The 20,448-nt window shown below is 35.5% G+C and overlaps 3 protein-coding genes across 3 annotated transcripts; 1 reads left to right on the top strand and 2 right to left on the bottom strand.

The window, feature by feature from the left end:
* Positions 1–1,048: 1,048 nt before the first annotated feature.
* LOC108973411 (transportin-1-like) lies at positions 1,049–7,370 on the bottom strand. Its single transcript, XM_018940668.1, has 10 exons — positions 7,204–7,370; positions 6,720–6,855; positions 5,931–6,602; positions 4,681–5,772; positions 4,452–4,622; positions 4,192–4,363; positions 4,030–4,125; positions 2,958–3,033; positions 2,409–2,583; positions 1,049–1,876 (listed from the first exon to the last, which is right to left on the bottom strand). Exons 2-10 carry the CDS (start codon positions 6,816–6,818, stop codon positions 1,769–1,771), a joined length of 2,661 nt encoding a protein of 886 aa, XP_018796213.1. The 5' UTR covers positions 6,819–6,855; positions 7,204–7,370; the 3' UTR covers positions 1,049–1,768.
* A 541-nt stretch (positions 7,371–7,911) lies between these two features.
* LOC108973393 (U4/U6 small nuclear ribonucleoprotein Prp4) lies at positions 7,912–10,124 on the top strand. Its single transcript, XM_018940643.1, has 2 exons — positions 7,912–9,269; positions 9,339–10,124. The coding sequence occupies exons 1-2, from the start codon at positions 8,030–8,032 to the stop codon at positions 9,719–9,721; spliced, it is 1,623 nt and encodes a 540-aa protein (XP_018796188.1). The 5' UTR covers positions 7,912–8,029; the 3' UTR covers positions 9,722–10,124.
* Positions 10,125–11,783: 1,659 nt separating this feature from the next.
* LOC108973410 (solute carrier organic anion transporter family member 3A1) lies at positions 11,784–20,241 on the bottom strand. The gene is made up of 7 exons (XM_018940667.1): positions 18,975–20,241; positions 17,942–18,421; positions 17,500–17,863; positions 17,208–17,383; positions 14,727–14,876; positions 13,236–13,412; positions 11,784–12,498 (listed from the first exon to the last, which is right to left on the bottom strand). Exons 1-7 carry the CDS (start codon positions 20,239–20,241, stop codon positions 12,329–12,331), a joined length of 2,784 nt encoding a protein of 927 aa, XP_018796212.1. The 3' UTR covers positions 11,784–12,328.
* Positions 20,242–20,448: the final 207 nt, after the last annotated feature.

The following is a 20,448-nucleotide window of genomic DNA, read 5'->3' as shown; positions in this document are numbered from 1 at the left end:
CAACAGCTTTCATAAAAATAATTACAATTATGTATATAAAAACTTAAAACCATAAAAAATATTAAAGAGTATGCATTGCAACGCACCAAAAGGATTTCGAATGCTTCGAACTATCGCCTAACGTATTTGATGCAAGTTATTGCCAGAAAATAACGCTCTTTATAGCTCACTCTGGGTGCAAGTTTGTCGAAACTCGAAACCGGTGCAACACACACCTACATAATGGAACAAATACTTCGTATGCTGATAAGTTTTATAGTTTGAAAACGAAAATTACTATAAACCAAAAATGCATTAAAAATGTGTCTTTAATGTGAGAATATATATTTATTTTCAGTCTTCTGGTCGATAATTAATAAAAAAAAAGATAAATTATAAAAAAAAATAATAATATAATAAAAAATTCAACTAAATTAAAATTAGCAAAAAGCCTTTTTAAATTGTATGTATGTATATTTCGCATGCAATTTTTCATAAATGACTTTACCCTTTCATTCAGTACATTATTTAGTAATTATATAATAATTAAGTATATCACGACAGTGTTTTGTATACGCGACGCGACGACACGATGACCCGAACAAACGAACGGATGTTTGCTTTTTATTATTATGTACGTATTTTCAAGTCGATCAAAAAATTGACCGAAATATTAATAATAACTAAATTATTTTCCCTACAATTTTCAAAGTTTTTTTTTGCTACGAAACCCCTAAACAATGTGAAATTAGTAATGTACTGATTTAAAAAAAAAAATACAAAATAATATTGTAAATAGCATATGTTTTAGTAAATTTTAGCGCCTATTACTAAATGATTTGTGCCTATTTATAAGGTTGTTGTTCAAAGCAGAATCAAGTACATACGTTAATAACTAAATTAAAATTTCCACACAACATTTTTAACATTGAATCCTATTTCTTTCCTATAATAATATAATTTTACGATTCAATGTTTCGTTGGATTTAAATGTTTTTTAGTAAGGTCATACTTAAATTTTTGTTTTTTTTATATAATATTATATAAGTATGTCTGTATAATAGATATATTTTATGCTTATGTTAGTAAATGTTAGTTTTCATACATAGTTATTTATGCTCACAAGAATATATATTTTGTTCTCCAATAAAAAATTTCTGCTTTTTTATTAGTTGTGTTTAGTATGATTTTGTGTTAAAGTTGGGGAAAAGTTTTGATTGAAAAATGTTTGCCTTCTAATGTGTTTTTGTTTCGTTTTTTACTTTTCTTCAAGTTTAAACCTCTTACATTTGCTGCTTTTCAATTACTTTTCAATTTACGATCTCAAACGTATTTATTATTGAAATACTCTTTTTGTTTGTTTTTTTTTTGCGTAATGGTTGTTAGCATCATATAATTTTTAATAAAGGGATTGTGTACTCTTAAAATAGTACCACAATATCGCAACTTTCACATATATGTACATATATATAAGAGAAAGAGGACTTACGACTGACAAAAATTTTAAACCATCTATTGTTGTTGCTTAACAAGCAAACGCTTTTGTAAATTCTTCTCTTTCCACACTGCCTGGTGTGTGACCGTAGGCAATGTTATTCTCACCACCAGTAAGCCGATACCGTTTCTTTTTTTGTAGTTTTTCTCCCCAACTCCATTTCATTTGCTGACTTTGTCCCCATTACCTATTTGTTTGGCTACCCCTGTGTCTTGTACCATTTGGTAGCTTTTTGTGTGTGTCCCCTGCTGCCGTTTCAAGCAATTCCCCCAATGTCTAGTACATATTTGCTCTTTAAATGTTGTACATAGCGCCTAGACGCTCGGAAAGATTTGGCGGGAATTGATCGACGAAACGACGCCAATTTTCTTCACCCACCTGGGTTTTGAAGCCATGTAATATCTGTAAAAACACAAAGATTTAAAAAAAAAAGTGAAAGGTCTAGTGTTTTCGAAGTTTCAGCTTTTGTCTTAAAACAAAGCTCCAACGTAAACAACCTATTAATTTTCAAGGTTTTTAACAAGCAATTTTTTTAAATTTTGCATTAAGTCTTAATAATTTTTTCCATAAAACAATACTATTAAAAGTTACAAGCAATTAAAGTTATACAACAAAAGTACTGAGCATTCATATGTGCTTTACACATTCTGTTGCTCATACGACGTGGTGTACTATATGAATAAAATACATTCGATGCATAACTTTAACTTTCTTTTTTTTGGAGAGTGGAAAATTTTGTATTCGAATTTAGAGATAAAAAAAATTTATTGCAAAAGACCGAAAAAGTTCCCGCTATTTAAAGGATAATAAAATCAAAATAAATTGAAATTGAAGAATTTTTTACGGATCCTATTTGTAGGATAAACACTGAGACTTCAAGAAGCGTTTGTTAAAAATCAGCACYCTACCGTGCATGTATAACAACAGCTGTTACCTTTTGTATCATTTGATGCAAGTCTTGTGGCGGATTCACCCATGAAGCCACTGCATCGCAGAAGAATATAAAATCTGGCACTACGCCACCAGGATTTACGGTAATCATGTGACACATTCCACGAAATGCTGAATCCTTCTCATCATTATCTCTTATATGACGCAGAGATGTACACCTGTGTGCGAATAGATAGATAATGAATAAGCAATTATTTTAATTTAACTACCAGCAGTATAGCAATTTTTTTTTTTTTTTGTATGCAAACGTAAAACGATAAAACACTTACGCTTTTCTTGGCAAATCATAATTAAGTACAAAATGTAAATATTTTATATTACATGAAAAATTATACATATGTAAATGCAAGGTGTGGTGGATTATTTTGCTTCATTATTTTACTTGTTTGAAAAAAAGCAAATGGATTTTAAATTTTTTAGTGGGAGTGGGGAAGAGTTCAAGTTAAAATTGTAGGGAGATTGATTTTCGAGGGTCGGTGGTTGAATTAAAAATCGTATAACATATAGAAATCATATATAAAGTGTTACACACCACTGTCGCACAAATTCTGGCAAATAAGGAGCCACTTCAACTGGGCACACATAACCTAGACGACCGATTGTTATTGCTAAAAAACAGAAAAAACAGAAAAAAATGAAAATCATAAATTATATTACATATGCGTTTCAACAATTATACAAATAAGTTACATAAATCGTTGTTTTTAAATCAATATTAATACAGGTGTTAATTAAATTTGTAAATATAAACTTTGTTATTCAACTGAAACCATCAACGCTTAAAGAATGCAATGTATGTAATGCAATGACTGCTAAGTTACATATATATATATATATGTATTATGTATGTATGTATGTATGTATATACATTTCTGAAGAGAATTACAAATTTCTTACATATGTATCATAAGACAAATGAACTGAATAAAAAACGAAATAACATCATGTGACAAACACTTGAGATTTAGATAAGTGAGTGCAATCGATATAGATACATACATAGTTGTAAACAATTCGTTCAACAAAAAAATTTAAATAAAGCTAAATACTTGTTATATGTTCGCCAGTATAAATTTTTTTTGGTTTGGGCCAAAACGAAATGCAGTGCATAATTTCGTGAGCTAGCTGACGTTTGGTACAAAATATGCAYTGAAGTGTGATAAATAGGCAACATTCGAAATAAATGATCTAACTTTAAGCTCTGCATATATTTTTTATCGAATTACTAAATGTTGTTTGTGTTGTAGCAATAAAATGTGTTTACAGCGCTTAAACGCATAAAAATCCGCCTTTTGATAAATACGACTGCATTGAGGCAGTAAAATGCGACTATGAAATTAAGAAAGCGGTTTTCTATACTCGAAACTTTCAGTTTCCAGACTTCTTTAACTATAGTGAAATTAAAACGTGCAACTGTTCCCAAACTATGTGTGAAGAGCATAGTGCTTTTATGTATTAGTTGTAGAGTAAACGGACATGGAACAGCCATGCACTCACAAATGTTATTAGAGCAGATAGTTACAGTTGAATTTAGGCGTATACAAATTTTCCGATGAACAATATCGATAGTTGTAGATAAATTTTCCGACTTAACAATTACATACCTGTATTTTCGAGCAGCGTTTTTGGTGTATTCGGTCTATTTATGATCACGAACAGTTCGTTGAGTACGAGGTGTATGTACTGTCGCGTTTCCTCACCTAGAATTCATTAATTACAGTTATATGAATGCGGTTAATATAAAAGAATTCGCAATTTGAACAAACCTAGTTTCATGCATATTTCGCCGATTGCCCAGGTGGCATTATTGCATACGGAAATGTAATCAGGATTTAGATTTTGACCTAAAATCGGAAAGAATTCCGACATGAATGGATGCACATGCTGAAAACAGGCTTTAGTCAAGTCGCCCAATAATGCAAACGATGATTGTCGCACCTAAAGAACGAAAAAAAAACATTTGAAGTGATATAAATACATATAGTATATCTACAAATATGGAGTACAAATGTATTGTAATACTTACTTCTGGCAACACATCTTGCATACATTGATAGAGCAATTGCATTATATTGCTTTTGACGACTAAAGATTCAATATGTCCATCTAAACCCTCAGCCAAACCTGACAGCAAATCTAATGCAACAATCATGCGCTCCTTATCTGGATGCTCGAAACCAGGATTTGTTTTACAAGCCTATAATATATAAATTCCTTATTGTTTTACACTCATATATGTATTAGCTTTAACTCACCATATCCTGATTCAGTGTTTGTTCTATCAGCGATATGCAACGTTGGTAAACTGGATCGCAATAAGGTAAGAATCCAGATTGCAATGCGGTAGCGATACTTGACAAACACTCCAATAGAGGAAAGAGATCTTTATCATCATCCTTGAGTAAGTTCCACTTTTCAATTAATGGTGGCATCAAAATGTCTATATATTGTGGTTTATTCAGATGGTGGCCGACCGAATCGGCTAAGGTGCCAACTGCATCATATAGAATAAGCAAGTTTTTATGCTGATATTTCGAAAAAGCGAACACTAGTGTTTTCAATATATATTCTAAATATGGCACGAGTTCGGTACAAGCCTCTTCTTCAAGTGTGGCGAATGCAGAGCAGGCTGCCTCTTGTACGCGCTTATTGGAATCTAATATACGCTTAAGCAATTCTTCCATTAATGGTTTCAAATATTGATCATGTGGCTGATTTACAACCCAATTAGCATAACGTGATAGTGTCCAACAAGTGATGGATCGAACTAGCGCTTTTTTATCTGATAAACAACTAATCAAATAGGGTATCAGTTCGGGCAAATGCTGTATCATTCCTTGCATGCAGCCTTCGGCAATTGCGCCTAATGCCAATACACCACTCTCCTTGATAACCCATTCCTGATGAAACAGAGTATCCTTGAGAATAGGCAAAACAATGGGTAAACATTCTTCGCGGAAGACATTTGCTAGTACGTCTAATGCGGCTGCACTACATTTTCGTAAATTCCATTCAGAGAGCGAACTATCGTCATCTAACACGTCGTCTTCATCATCTTCATCTACACCKGTTTCGCCGGATTTGATTGTATGCGTACGAGATTTATGGAATCTGGGACGTATGTCTTCCTCTCGATCGGGCACCATATCATCCTCTTCAACATTTCCTTTTAATAGGATGATATCAATTTCTGAATAACGCATCCCGTGTACCAACACAGGTGCTAGTTGTCCCAAATATGGCGCCAACACTTCTTTGCAAATATTCTGCTCAGCAAGAGATAACCAGAATTCCGAGGCTTCAAGGGCTACACCTTCATCTGAGTCTTGAGTACGCATTAGCATATACTAAAAATAGAAGATATAATTATTATATATTAATAAATATGCTTTAAACACATATTTATAAAGAAACAAATGGTGGACAAAGATTTGTTCTAAATTTTTTTATATCGAAAACTATTAGAAAACGTTTTAAAATTTTTGACAATTATTTATTCACTCACCTCTATAATTTGGGGCATATGCGGCAACAAACGATCTATGCGCACTTCCAACAACATAACCAATCCGTGACATACATTCTTTCKTACCTCGTGATCCTCATCAGAAGATAGGTTAAACAAACTTTCAATGAATGTGTCTATATGTAGCATCAAAGCTTGTGATCGATTCACAATAAATTGATTTATACAAGCTATGGCATGTGAGCGAATCTTTGGGCTATTGTGGCTGAAATATTGCAGAAATTTCGGTATCATAACGTTTAACGGCCGATTGAGTGCTGCCGAATCAAGTATTTCAGCCGAGTCTTCGCATATTTTCTGTAATGCACTGAAAGCACCTTCACATACATTGTAATCTTGCGAATCTAGCATATCGCATAGGGAGGGTAGCAATTGAGGCCAATTCTGCAGACCGCCATTACTGGCGATAGTCGTAATTAATATACCAACAGTAGCACGTATTAGCGGTGAGGGATCTCCAATAGCTTGTAAACATTCGTGCTTAATATATTCGACAATCTCTGGCTGCAAGTTATTTCCATGCATTCGTATATTATTTTTCAATATTAGACCGCTAAGGGAGCGCGTTGGCTCCTCTTCCGTTTTGAGTTTTGTCAGTACAAAGATAAGATAATTGTTGAAATCGGGATACTGATTTAATTCCTCCAGTTTCTGTGAATTAAAATATCACATAAAGAATGTAGTGTATATTAATTTTTATACAAAAAGTACTCTTCATAATTCTTAAGTTAATATACAAATATTCCTATAATAGACTTTATAACTTACCAGTTGAACAGCCATTTGAGTGGCTGTGTCCGGAGACTGAGACTGTTTAAGAATTGTAATTATTTGCTGTAAACCTTCGGCTTGCGGTTCCCACGTCATCTTGTCTTGCTTTGTTTTCTTGTAAGGGGTGAAATACCTGTAAGAATTAAAGTTTTGCAATGAATAAAAAGTAAAGGTTCGCTAAAGGGTGCGCACTGGTGTCATGCGCGTATCAGGTAAGGGCAGACACGGGTGCGACCACTTGGCAGACGAAATATACACTCCTATTTTATATCGTATATACATATATAATCTAGTGCAAAATTTTTACAATATTTAGTAATAATTTGCGACCTGTGTAAATTATTTCGATCGATAAAGAAACGGAWTACCGAAAACTTCGTTTGGCATTCAATGTATTATTCACCGTTTTTAACAGATTTTTACACGCTATTTTGTGTCTGGAAGTAGTATTTTTTTATTTTAGCTAATATCGACAACATACCTCTGATAAAAGCACTAAAAATAGATTACACTTATTTGTCTTTAATTTGGCGACTTTTCAAACTGAAAAATACTTTTTTTCCGCAATTAAAATATTCTTTCACTAACTTTTCTCTTTTTTCCTTCTTGTCTAGTATAATTTTTTCAGGGAACAAAAAAACTTAAAATGAAGTTTCAATTTTCGTGACCTGACTCGCGTTCTCTTTCTAGCTTATGACTCAATAACAGGTGTGTGAACGGGTCAGCGTGAGGTTGCGCGAATTTACAAGGGGTGCCAACGTCATATACAGAGACCAATTAACATTATTGCCAGCACAAAATCGTCTAAAATATAATTGTCACAATAAAAAGTTTATAACAATTAATGGGATACAATAATATCTGTATAATAATGATTTATATATTATATTCAAAGATGGCAGTTTGCCATTTTCGTCTTAGTTTTTTTCACCATACAAATAGGTCCTTATTCTAGTTGCAATTGTGATATATTCGACATTTTCAAGAAATTTGTAAATCTAATAGATATCAGTACACGATAGATTAGATTTGTAAATCTAATAGATATCATCATCATTCATTAATAAATTTTATATTCCATTCCATTTCGATCAGAACAACGATCGCATATCAGAACTGACCGTCGATAGAGTTTGAGTATTTCTAAAATATCGATAATTGCGATAAATTACTAGCAATACTATTTGAAACGCCGGCAAGTTACTGAAATTGGTGGGAATGTGYATTTTCTGGTTTTTGTTAGATTTCGGTATAAATTAAGTTTAAAACRTTTTATTCAGTTATTTTATTTAAAATTGRCAAATAATATGTCCGATGACGAGGACATYCAGTATGTTAAAAGGCAGCGMACACTGCACTACGGTTCTYTGGAAGAAGTAGAGAGAAAGCGCCAGACAGCTGCTGTTGCGGGGGCAAGCTCCACTGCCACTGCATCCACATCAAGTGGTGTTGCGGTTACCAATCAACTCGAAGATATCGAATCTGATGAAGATTATGAGGAGGTGAAAAAACCAACAGCGCCAACGTTACCGCCGACTTCTGGTGCTTTAGCTAATAAGATCGATGACGACTATTTTGACTTGGAAACAGAAGTAGCGAAAGACAAAGAAGCGCTACTAAAGGAATTTGAACGTAAAAAACGTGCACGTCAAATAAACGTTTCCACTGATGATGCGGAAATAAAAGCTAATTTGCGACARTTAAATGAACCGATATGCTACTTTGGGGAGGGTCCAGCAGAAAGACGGCGCCGTTTAAAAGAGTTGTTAGCTAGCTTGGGTGAAAATGCGATTAAGCAAAAGCAAACCGAAGAGGAAGAGCGAAAACAACTTCAGAAAGAACAAGAAACAACATGGTACCACGAAGGACCGGAAGCCTTACGTGTGGCAAGAATATGGATTGCAGATTACTCCTTGCCAAGAGCAAAAACACGTCTAGAACATGCGCGATCTCTACTAGATGTACCAAGCGCAACACGCGCTGGCCGATTAGTCGAGCTTCAAAAGCGTTTACATGCCTTAGCACCGCAATGCAGTCAAGTGGGAGATACGCGTCCAGTAAGTGGAGTAGCGTTTAGCGACGACTCTAAATTGATTATGACTTCGTCATGGTCCGGTTTGTGCAAAGTCTGGACAGTACCAGATTGTAAGCTACTGTTAACACTTCGAGGTCATGCAAGTTATGTCGGTGGTGTAGCATTTCGACCAGGCGTAACGCAAGATGATAAAAATGTTGTAGCAATGGCTTCTGGTGGTCATGATGGAGCAGTGAAGTTGTGGGGCTTTAATTCGGAAGAATCTTTAGCAGATATAACAGGGCATATGCCACATAGAGTTTCCAAATTAGGGTTTCATCCATCTGGTCGTTTTCTAGCAACAGCTTGTTATGACTCCTCTTGGCGCTTATGGGACTTGGAACAAAAAACTGAAGTTCTGCATCAAGAGGGCCATGCCAAAGCAGTTCATAGCCTTAGCTTTCAAATCGATGGTAGTGTCATCGTGACTGGTGGACTTGACGCATTTGGACGCGTATGGGATCTAAGAACAGGTTTGTTTATTATTTTAATTTTTTCGCATATTACTTTGGTAAAATGGCATGTTTGTATCTTTAATGCAGGCCGTTGCGTAATGTTTCTCGAAGGTCATCTGGGCTCTATTTTTGGCGTGGATTTCTCGCCAAATGGATTTCATATTGCCACTGGTTCACAGGACAATACTTGCAAAATTTGGGACTTACGTCGTCGACAGCCAGTTTATACGATTCCTGCACATACAAACCTAATATCAGATGTTAAATACCAACGAGATGGTGGCAGTTTTCTGGTTACATCCTCCTATGATTGCACCACAAAAATTTGGTCAAATAAAACTTGGCAGCCATTAAAAACATTATTGGGACATGATGGCAAAATAATGGCTGTCGACATCTCACCCGACTCGCAACATATTGTAACGGCGTCTTTCGATCGTACCTTCAAAGTGTGGGCATCGGAGAGCTGATGCTAAAAGGAAATTTTCCTTTTTTTGCCTTATGACTTTTTGGTATTGTTTATAGTTTATGAAAAAAAGCTACATACTTAATTTTTGTACTGTTAAACATAATAACGTTAACACTGTTAGATTACTAAATTTTTTGTTAGCTTGCTTTGCGAGTAGCAAGTGCATTTAGCATAACTTTTGATTCRATGACAATAGACCAAATAACATTTTATCGAAGACTATTGTATTATTTGAGAAAAAAGCTGTGTGCATGGAAAACGTATTACGAAAAAAAATCTTTAGTTGAAAAAGATAACATAACTACGTTAAGAACGCCTTTAAACGCGTATATTGATGAAAATGTAAAATGTATGTAATTAATAAGAAAATAAAACTGGTTTGTTATGCATTTATATAAACTTGATTGAGCGTGGAATGGGGAGATCAGTTTTTTTATTTGTCCAGTTCCGAGTTAAGGTTTTAACTAAAACACGGAGTTTGGATGCATATTTTTTCCGAGGGGTCACCAGAAATGGCCGAGGTTAAAATATTTTTTCCCAAAAATTTMAGAATTTCTTTGTCAATAATAAATTCTAAAACAATATTTCCTTTTTTATATGAGTAAAAAATTTTTGAAAAAAGGTTGTTTGTTTTCTTCCGCAAAAATAATATATTAAAACTACACCTAATTATATTTATGATTATTATTTTTTTTTACTTTATTTTTATTTTCAACTTACATTTAAAATTATGTGTATATGGTATATGTATGTGTATATGTATATTAAATTGTAACTAAAATTTAACTACCACAGATAGGTTGCATTACATTAAAATTTTATACATTTAATATTACTAAATAGAAATTAACGTATGAAATAATATATATGTAGTGTAGGTATGTATAGGAGTAGTTCTATGTGTATGTATGTTTTGTGTTATTTAATAATAGTTGCTACCTTATACAAGTGCTTAACTGAATGCACTGCCTCGACTAATACAGCAGTCCGCAGTCAATGTATGTACATATATGTGTAATACATAGTACAATAAGCAAATATGCACATAAACATATACATACATATGTATGAATGTATTTACTTTTAACTTTTTTAAATTTCATTTTCTGAAAAATGTAATTGAGCGCATGCAATATTATATAGAAGCGTAGACATACATACATATGTACATATATTTGTTCACATAGTACATATGTATAAAGGGTACGTAAATTTTTATGCCACTTAATTTGTTTACAAAGTCTAGCCACTAATATTAATTGAAATTTACACACGCATTCATACATACATATGTACATATCGTCACCTAAAATGCAAAATAACGTAACAACATTTTCGAAAATTTACAGTGGCGTGAATGAAACACGAAATAAAATTGGAACAATAGTGAAAAAAACATTTTAATATTGGTTAAAACTGGGACATATAGATATAAGCGYAGAACCTGAAAACATATGTAATAATACATATTGTAATTTGAAGTATTGAATCGTAATCAATAAGACACTCAATTTCGGATTTTTTGATGATACGTTATTTTGCATTTTAGGTGACGATATGWATGTTTGTGTACTTTGCTTGCATTTTTCTTTGCTGTTATATTTTTTAAATATATATTTTTTTTATTACACTTAATTTTGTGTTTAGCAACATGCACACATTCATACATATGCATGTGTGTATGTATTATTGTATAAATATTCTTTTTTGCTTTTCCTTTAAAAAATATTTTTAGTCTATAACTGAGATTTATTTTGTTAAAATGTTGACATATTAATAAGTGTTCACTATATGGTACGCAGTTACATACATACATACATTTTCTAACATATAAATTTGAAAATGCAAGCAGCGTTTATTTAAATATAAATTTACAAATAGTTTTGCGCACATACCACATGTAAAAATAAAAAAAAAAAAATAAATTTGTATGTTTTTATATACGCAGAAATATCCAATTATTATTATTTTTATTTCTCTGCCGTCTCTATGTATGTACATTTGTATGTATGTATTTTGATATTTTTTATATTTTTATTTTTACTTTCGTTTTTACTTTTATATTTCATTCATGCTTAGCCAYACATGCTAATCCCAATGCATGCCGTTAGTATCCAATCGTCGCGCTCTCTTTGCTTTTGTTTTTATTTTCATTTTCATTTTCATTTTTATCTTTATTTTAATTTTTTCTTTTTTCATTGTTTTTGCTGTCTATAACTAAACTGTCATTAACTAAAACTTTAACTAAACTAACCAATAAATCAACTATAAACAATAAATGCAAAATCGCATTCCTTCGTCGTCAAATTCTTGCAAAGCATGTGACAGACACTCATACACACACACACCACATCCAGCTTTGCATTTCTCGAGCGCCTTTGTTTTGGCCACATTGTGCGTCGTCATGTTCACGTTACTTTGAATACATTCTCATCCAGTTGCTCAACTCATTTTCTATATGTATTTTTAACTGAATTCCGTTTTGAAACTTTTTGTTTGTGTGAAACAAGCCTATAAAGACACTTATTCAAATGTTTTCTTGTTTAATTTTCTTTTGTTTTTGTTCTTTCAGCTACATATGTTCGTCTCCTTTGGATGGCAGTGCTGYTCAGACGCTCGTATCGGGTGCCACCATTGACTTTTTGCACTCCGTTTCTGCGGCTGTTTGTTTGCCGTGCGGTTCACTGCCGTCCTCGGGCGTTATGTCGATGCGATGCGCCTTGCTCCACACCACCAAATCCATTATGAATGCCAGGAACATTATGCCGGCGGTAATACCTGGTGAGATAAAAAAAATTAATAGRTGTTAATTAGTTATAAAGACTAACAACTTTTTAGATTCGTTGGAGAAATATTTTTTTAATTCATACATTGTGACAAAAAAGTACCCGGAAATTGTACGTGGGATAGCAATTTGGACGATCAAGCGTGTTGAAAGAGACCTGTTTACGGTAATCTTTTTGAAAAAAGTTCTGCTTTATCGGAACGGGTAGATCAAGAACGCGTTTCACATCCAAAATATCCACCAAAATCATTCGCACGGACTCGCGAGAGATGTCGAGCTCTCTTGCCATCTCCAACACTTACCTGACGATTTTCAAACACCATATCCTTTACTTTTTTAATATTTTCATCATTTGAAGAGGTCAAAGGTCGTTCAGAACAAGGCCTGTCTTCAATGATCTCTAGACAGTCTTTGATGGCTCCGTACCACTTGTAGGCTTGTGTTTTTGAATTACCGTAAGCCTTTGAAAACGAGATTCGGTTAGAAATAAAAAAATCGAGACAAATTGTTTCTTCGATATACATAAGTATTTATCTCTTGTAAAAATCGCAACGCATTACTGATGTGTATCGAAGCTGCTGTAAACAAACTGGTTGAYAGATCGACCTCATATTTGGGATAGTAATTAAGGGTAGTCTTACCAACTTAGCAAATTTTTTTGCAAAATAATTTACCCGGGGAATTTAATAACAATTTCCGGGTGCTTTTTTGTCAAAATATGTATTCTTACCGAGGAAATAGTGCCTAAACGTGTCCGAATCGTACAGCGAGCAAGCTCCATGCTTGCCACACACCGTTTTCCAGAGAAGACACGCCGAATCGACCACCGCGCCATAAATAATTGGACAAGGAACATTACCGAATAATCCAATCGCCGACTGTATGATGCCCATAGCCATGGCTTTGTCTGTAAAARTAAATGAAATTATAATTCATAAGCGTTAGATTTTAGTAAAGAATATAGTGATATAATTAATATGATCGAAAATATTTGTTAAGACGACTTGTAAACTGAATTTCAATTTTCAACAATTATATTTTAGGATTTATAAATAGGCATTACAAGCACACTAATGCTTAATATCTAAATACAGTAAATATTTTTTATTAAATACGTCTTAGATGGTCTCCTAAAAGTAAAATTAACTTTTTCCTTTGGAATCCTTAATTTTTAATAATTTCGAAATGTAGTTCTGGTCCTAAAATCGGTTTTCAATAACATTTTAGTTCAATATTTAAAGGGTTCTAAGCAGTCAAATCTTTGTGCCGCAATATTATATATATGAACCAAAATGTATTTTCGATTAAATTAGATTGGGGTTTCGAAAACCAGATGCAAAGATCTCCATTCTGTATATTGGTATCTCCAGCATTCCTTATTGGATGATTTTTGACCGAATAGACCACGTCACACAGCAAGAAAATATAGCCACTGTAGCTGAAATTGTTCACGAAGATCGTGGAGAGTCGAGTTGGCGCCGTTGGCAGTAACTTGGGCTTACATATCACACGATTTGGCGTCGAAATCTTATATTGAAAGCTTACAAAATAYAGCTTGTGAAAGAATTGAAGCCGCTCGACCTTCCCAAGCGTCATCGCTTCGCGCTATRGGCTCTTGAAAASTTCCAAGGAGATCTAATTTTGTCGAGCCAAATTTTGTTCGACGATGAGGCCCATTTCTAGTTCACTGGCTCTGTGACCATGCAAAATTTCCGCATCTGGGATGAAGAGCTCCTGAAGATATTCAAGAGTTGCCATTTCATCGAGAAAAAACAGCGGTTTTGTGAGAATTTTTATTTTTTGAAAAATTACACGTTTTTGTCCGGTCGAGGGGCCACCAAAATCGTGTGATATCACACTGTTAGACGTTTCATTGAGTGGATAAGTAAAGTCTAAAGTCTATTCGGATAATACCGCTTCGAAAATTGGATGGATGGATGCAGATGGACCATCTAAGACTTAACCGCGGCCAACATTTTAAAAAGATAATTTTCAAAAAATAAATCCCAAAGAATATTCTTTCAAATGATAATTAACATTCCCCATTAAATGTGAAGTTTCTGCTTTTTTTCCTTTAAAAAACTACAATAAGTCGAAATGGATCACCCTTTATAAGTGTAAAAAATATGCGCTCTCTAAATTTATTTTCGAAATAATATACTTTAAACTAAATTACTAAAAATTTACAAAAAAATTTTGATTTTGCTTTGATATCACTTACCATTTGGATGTGTGCAACGCATCACCAACAACATGCTGCCTACCTCCGATGTCGAATGCATAAACACACAAACGGCGAATATGATGATGAAGAATATGAAATTCTTACAGTTATTAGCGCAATATCCGCCGATCGCTTGGTTCTTAAAAGCTGCAAGAACAGATAAACACGCGCACGCAACAGAAAGTTGGTTGGGTGGGGTAGAAAGAAGAGAAAAGAAGAAAAATGGGGTAGGTTATGACAGTGACTCGAGGAAATGGGTAAAAAATAATTAATGTATATGAGAAAAAATGAAATAAAATGCAATAATTAATAAATGAAAATGAAAAAGCCATGCAAATGAATGGCTCTAAATATGCATATTATATATATTATATATAGAGTAAATGAGTATTAAATTATGTAAGACTGATAAATGTATGGAGTGTATAAAAAAATATATCATTTTTTGAAAATGAAGTTGCTAAAACTAATTTCAATAAGGGTCTAGCATTAATACCTACATTACGAGGGGTTTTAATAAGTTAAGTGAAAGTGAAATGAGTAACTTATACATTTTTAAAAATTCAATTCTGTTCTGCTTGATTTATTTCTCCACTAGAACTTACAAGGTTTGTTCGGAAAGTAATAGGACTGAGTCGATTTAAGAAAATTTATTGAACTAATCGTTTCAATTCTTTGAAATATAGTCGATACAGCGCTGGCAGTGCGATTTCCAAGCATTGAAGGCGTCACGGAAGGCATTATCCGGATTATCCTTGAGAGCCCAGGTGCATGGATCGCGTCTGTCGTCTCGAAATGCTTGCCTTCATCGGCCTTTTCAGGCAAGGAACCAAAACAAAAAAAAAAAAAAAGAAAAGGGGGACCACGTTGGGTTGTGGGATGGCTTCGTTGCGAAGGCTGGGATGTCTTGTCGGAGCCGATTGGCCCTTCGTTTCAGTCTCTTGAGGACTTTCGATGTGTAAAACTTGGCGTTGACGGTTTGTACATTAGGAACAAAATCATGGTGAACGATGCCTTTGATGTCAGATAATTTGCCTTTGATAAAATATAATGAGGGTCGTTTTCACCTTGGATTTGCTCGTTCTTCTCGGAATCATACTAAAAGATCACCTGTCATTACGTTATTAAAAAATTGGAGGTTACTTTCTCACATGTTAAAATTTTCTTGGCACACTTCCACTGAGCCGCTTCGGCTTGCACCACTCACAAAAACATGTCGCAGGAAAATGTTTGTCCTGACTCTCCATGTGTTTGGAGACAACTGATCAGCCGCTCGTTTATTAGCTAGGAACGCCCTCTACCGAATCCATTCGGTGTGCGCACGCTCTGAAGTACAGTCGCGGCGAAGAAAATTCGCCTATTACTTCCTATTACTTTCCGGACAAACCCTGCATGTTCGAAGTTTGTTGTGATGCCTTGGCCAGTAATATATGCCAAACTTCATGAACATAACATGGCTAATAAAAAAAATTGTAAAAGTATAACAGTGTAAGCGGTGTCTACGCGAATAAAGAAGAAGAAAAATATCGAGCTAAGAATTGGTCTCAAATTTTGTATTTCTAATCAAAGTTTGAGCGGGGAGTCGTTGCGAATGWTGGAAAATGGAAATTACGATGATTTTATCAAAAACACAAGCTTACGAGTGCTACAAAGCCTTCGAAGACAGTCGAGACATCGTTGAAGACATGCCTCCTTCTGGACGACCTTCAACCTCTTAAACTGATGAAAATATTAAAAAAGTGAAGGCTACGGTGCTTGAAATCGTCAGCAGAGTGTTAGAAAGATGACAAGAGAGCTCGTCATCTCCAGTGGGTCCGTTCGAATGATTTTGGTGGATTTCTTGGGTATGAAACGTATACTTTTTTCAAAAAGGGTACGATTGTGACTGAATTTAAAGCCAAAAACGCAATGAATACTAGCGATCAACCACTGTATTCACTTGATTTGGCTTCTTGTGTTTTTTTCTTCTTTCCCAAACTGAAGTTACCGCCCCGTCGAACTCATATTCGTCCGATCGAAGAGATAAAACAAAATGAACTGAAGGTCTGCTCAAAAACTGCTTATGAAAAGTGTTTCGGGGATTTTTTGTCATACATGCCATGTGCATACTATTTATAATCCAAATATTTGTAATTAAAAAATTTAAATCCCCGCAAATTTCATACATACTTAAGCAAAATCATAGAATATAACCAATTAGATATATTTATGGAAATGTTACTCTAGAAAGACATATATTTTTTAATTTATCCCGTATTGAATTGATTCTTAATAAAAAAAATTAAACTTCTTATGATTTATGTGAATGAAAAGCAAAATTGGTTGCCWGTGGGGGAATTTGAATTTTGGTAAAATGTTACGTATACGCATGGGGCACATGCTTCGAGCGAATATGGAAATTGTGAATACGAGTAAATAGATGTCTATTTATCTGTGTGTGTGTATGAGTGTACGTGTAAATAACACTTTGAAACTTACAATCTGGAATGCATGTACAGTTACTGAACAAGGTGCCGTTATCAGTCAATGCTGACGCTGCACAACCCGCATGACAGGTGGAAATATATATACGACCATCCATGCCGCAAATGGGGGCGTAATTACCCGTATCACAGGAACAATTGAGGTCACATGCCGGTTCGATCATGGCAGGACTGTAAATGCAAATTAATTTGGTATTAAAAATGTATGTACATACATATTTATTTTATAATATATATTTATAAAATGTAGGTATATCTATACATGTAATGTAATATATATTACTTACGAATCAGTCGTAGCACTCTTGTAACCAGCAAAGTCGTTCATGCTACATCCCACAAACATCAGCACAACCATGCCGGCTGAGTAGAACAGTGCTGTGAATGCAATCCAAGCGGCTACGGAACGCGCTGACGGCTTCAATTTCAAAATTACCAAACCGGATATTACAATGCCCACACCCATAACGAGTATGCCACAAAAGGCGGCAATCATGCTGGCATCATAGGTGGTTAAACGGAACTGTGTTTCGAGGTATTTCGGTAGAAAAGTATAGAGTCCAGCGATTGGCAAGAGATGGAAGACACACGAAGCAGTGCGGAACATCAAAATGTCATTTTTAAGTTGACGTCGTACGGTCTTTGGAAAATCTTTGACAATACAAATAATAAATCAACATTTAAGCACTTAAAATTTTMCCAAACATTTTTACAAGRAAGTTATCGAACCTCTCAATTTCGGYTTCTCATCCACCTCCACTGCGGCTGCCGCTTCATCACCGCCATCAGCTTTAGTCTCGCCGGCATTGGGGTTTCGTTTGCCGCGCAACTGTTTTGGGAATGAGAACATGGCAAAGGATGACAGCAACATTAGAGTGCCAATCCCAACTGGTCCCAGCCACCAGGCACCAATCCAACGTGGATCGCTAGCATCGAAGCCGGGATTGGAGAAATTCACATACCAGCGCGTACAAAATGAACCCACAATGAAACCGGATGCGGGTCCCAAAATSCGTACACCAATTGTTATGGCCATATACATAGGTGACTGTTTACTKGCCACATTATCATCTATGTACGGTATGCCTAGTGTGGCTACTGCCGTCTGTCCAATGCCAGAGCTCAAAAGGCTAGCGAAGAATATGCACAGTACAATAACGGTGATTTTTGAGTGTGAGGCCTGTTCCAGTTTTTGATCCTCATCGCATTCTATAAAAAAGATAATTATGGTTAAATATCGGATGAGACTTCTTAGTCAAATGAAGGACTGAAATAAGTGTTAATGAGGGACTGAACGAAGTACCCAAAACAACTTGAAAATGACAAAATCTGTCCAATCTGAAAAATGTATTCGGAGAATGTACGTGGTCCGATATCGGCTGATCTCACAAATGAGCACCGTCTCGGGGGAAAAAAGGTGTGCGAAATTTCAGATTTGTACATAAATATTTTGTCTCATCTGAATGGATGAAAACGCTCCAGCTTTGAATGTATTCGGCGTAATACTCGCCGAGGGAAGCAGGACCTCTAATCCGTTGGAAAGACCAGGTGGAGAAAAACCTCACTACACTTGGAATCTCCAATTGGCGCCAAACAGCGAAAAGGAAGAATTACTGGCGTGCTGTTGTAAATTCGAATTCAAAAAAGAAGAAGAATAATGTTTTAAAACCCAAAGTCAAAATTGAGGAAAGCCGATTCCTGCACCTAATTTTCACACTTTTTCGTAATTCTTTAGCATAAATATACTTTATAGTTAACATACCTGTGTTGGAGTTCGTTGAGTTCTGTCCCGGTATGCACAGATTCATTTCGTGCGAGCCCGGCACATTGGCCAACAATGCAYTGAGACCGCCTTCCAATGCGTTCGCACTTTTCGCATTTATTGTGTCATTCATTCCATGCAGTCCATAACTGGCGTGCAGCATTTGACCATGTAAGGCGCGCATTGCCGCATTACCACCATTGCCGCCATTACTGAGCGTATCAAGTGATTGCATCAGTTGTTTGCCAAATATAAAATGYGGCAATGAGCAAGCGAAAGCTGCAATGGAGAATAATACCATGCCGCAAGCGATCCAACGTGGGCGATGACCACGTCCCGCGAAGTAGGTTAACAACATAGCGGTACTAATTTGACCCATCTCACTGGCACTTAATAGAAAACCCGTCGTTTTCGATTTGATCTGAAATAGTTTCTCGATGGTAGTGATCACCGACACGAAATATGTCATATACATGCCCTGTAAAATRTAGGCGAGCAAAAAGACCACCATGAAGACATTAGTCGAGGCAAAGTTTCGCGCCCATTTCGGCCGACAGCCGAATAAACCGCAGCCGGGAGCTTGTCGATCGCCATTACTCAATTCGGAATCTGTATCCGATTCATCCGGTTCACGYGTTCKTGTATTTTTTTGAGCATATAAGCCGGTAAGTGGATCTTGTTCATCATACTTGTCTGGTACGCCCAAGCCGATACCATTCTTGCCGTTCATTAGCGAACCATTATTGTTGCCCTGATGATKGGCCGGATAATGTAACAGTCCGTTTTTGAGGTTATTTATTTGTTCGGCATCTTTCCATTCGTTGTTGTTACTGGTCGATGTGGTGTATAGTACAGTGGTGGGATCACCCAGTGTTTCATTCGCCTCTTGTCCCGCTAAACTGCCGTCTTCCGTTCCATTAATACTTGCTGTGCCAACTAAGCTGTTGTCTGTCAAGCCAGTGTTACCATTACCATTGTTTAGTGTAGCACTGTTACCATTACCGTTTGACAGTAGTGGAGTCCAGGCTTGCGTAGAATCACGTCGTGTACCATTCTGATAACCATTAGTGCCATTGGCATTGCCGTGACCATTGTGTAAKGGTGTGCCGTTCAAACTAGCATCGCCATTGCTGCCGTTCTGTTTGTAGGGTGTACCAACTGGACTTGAAGCTTGGCTTGTCTTTATCTGGCGTTGTGGAGACTGAAAATTGAGCATTTGTGGATTTGCCGCGGCATCGACGTCGCTGGCATTTGTCGAGGGATTCATATTTTGTTGTGGCTGTCGGTGTTGGTAGTTTGGGTAGTTGGTAGGTATTGTAGGAGTTTGTTGGGGTTGGTGTGGTGTAGCTGGGATATTTGTTGAGGGGATGCGTTTGGATTCAATATGGGTGATAAGTGGGACTTTTGTGTTTCAAATTAAAGTATTCTATGAGATTTCTACTAAATATTCATCCATTTTCGATATTTGCTTTTG

The sequence above is a fragment of the Bactrocera latifrons genome, unplaced genomic scaffold (assembly GCF_001853355.1).
Source record: "Bactrocera latifrons isolate USDA-ARS-PBARC rearing strain unplaced genomic scaffold, ASM185335v1 scaffold_474, whole genome shotgun sequence".
Lineage (NCBI taxonomy): Eukaryota > Metazoa > Arthropoda > Insecta > Diptera > Tephritidae > Bactrocera > Bactrocera latifrons.
Note: the sequence above shows the minus strand (reverse complement) of the source record. Positions and strands in the feature narration are given on the sequence as shown.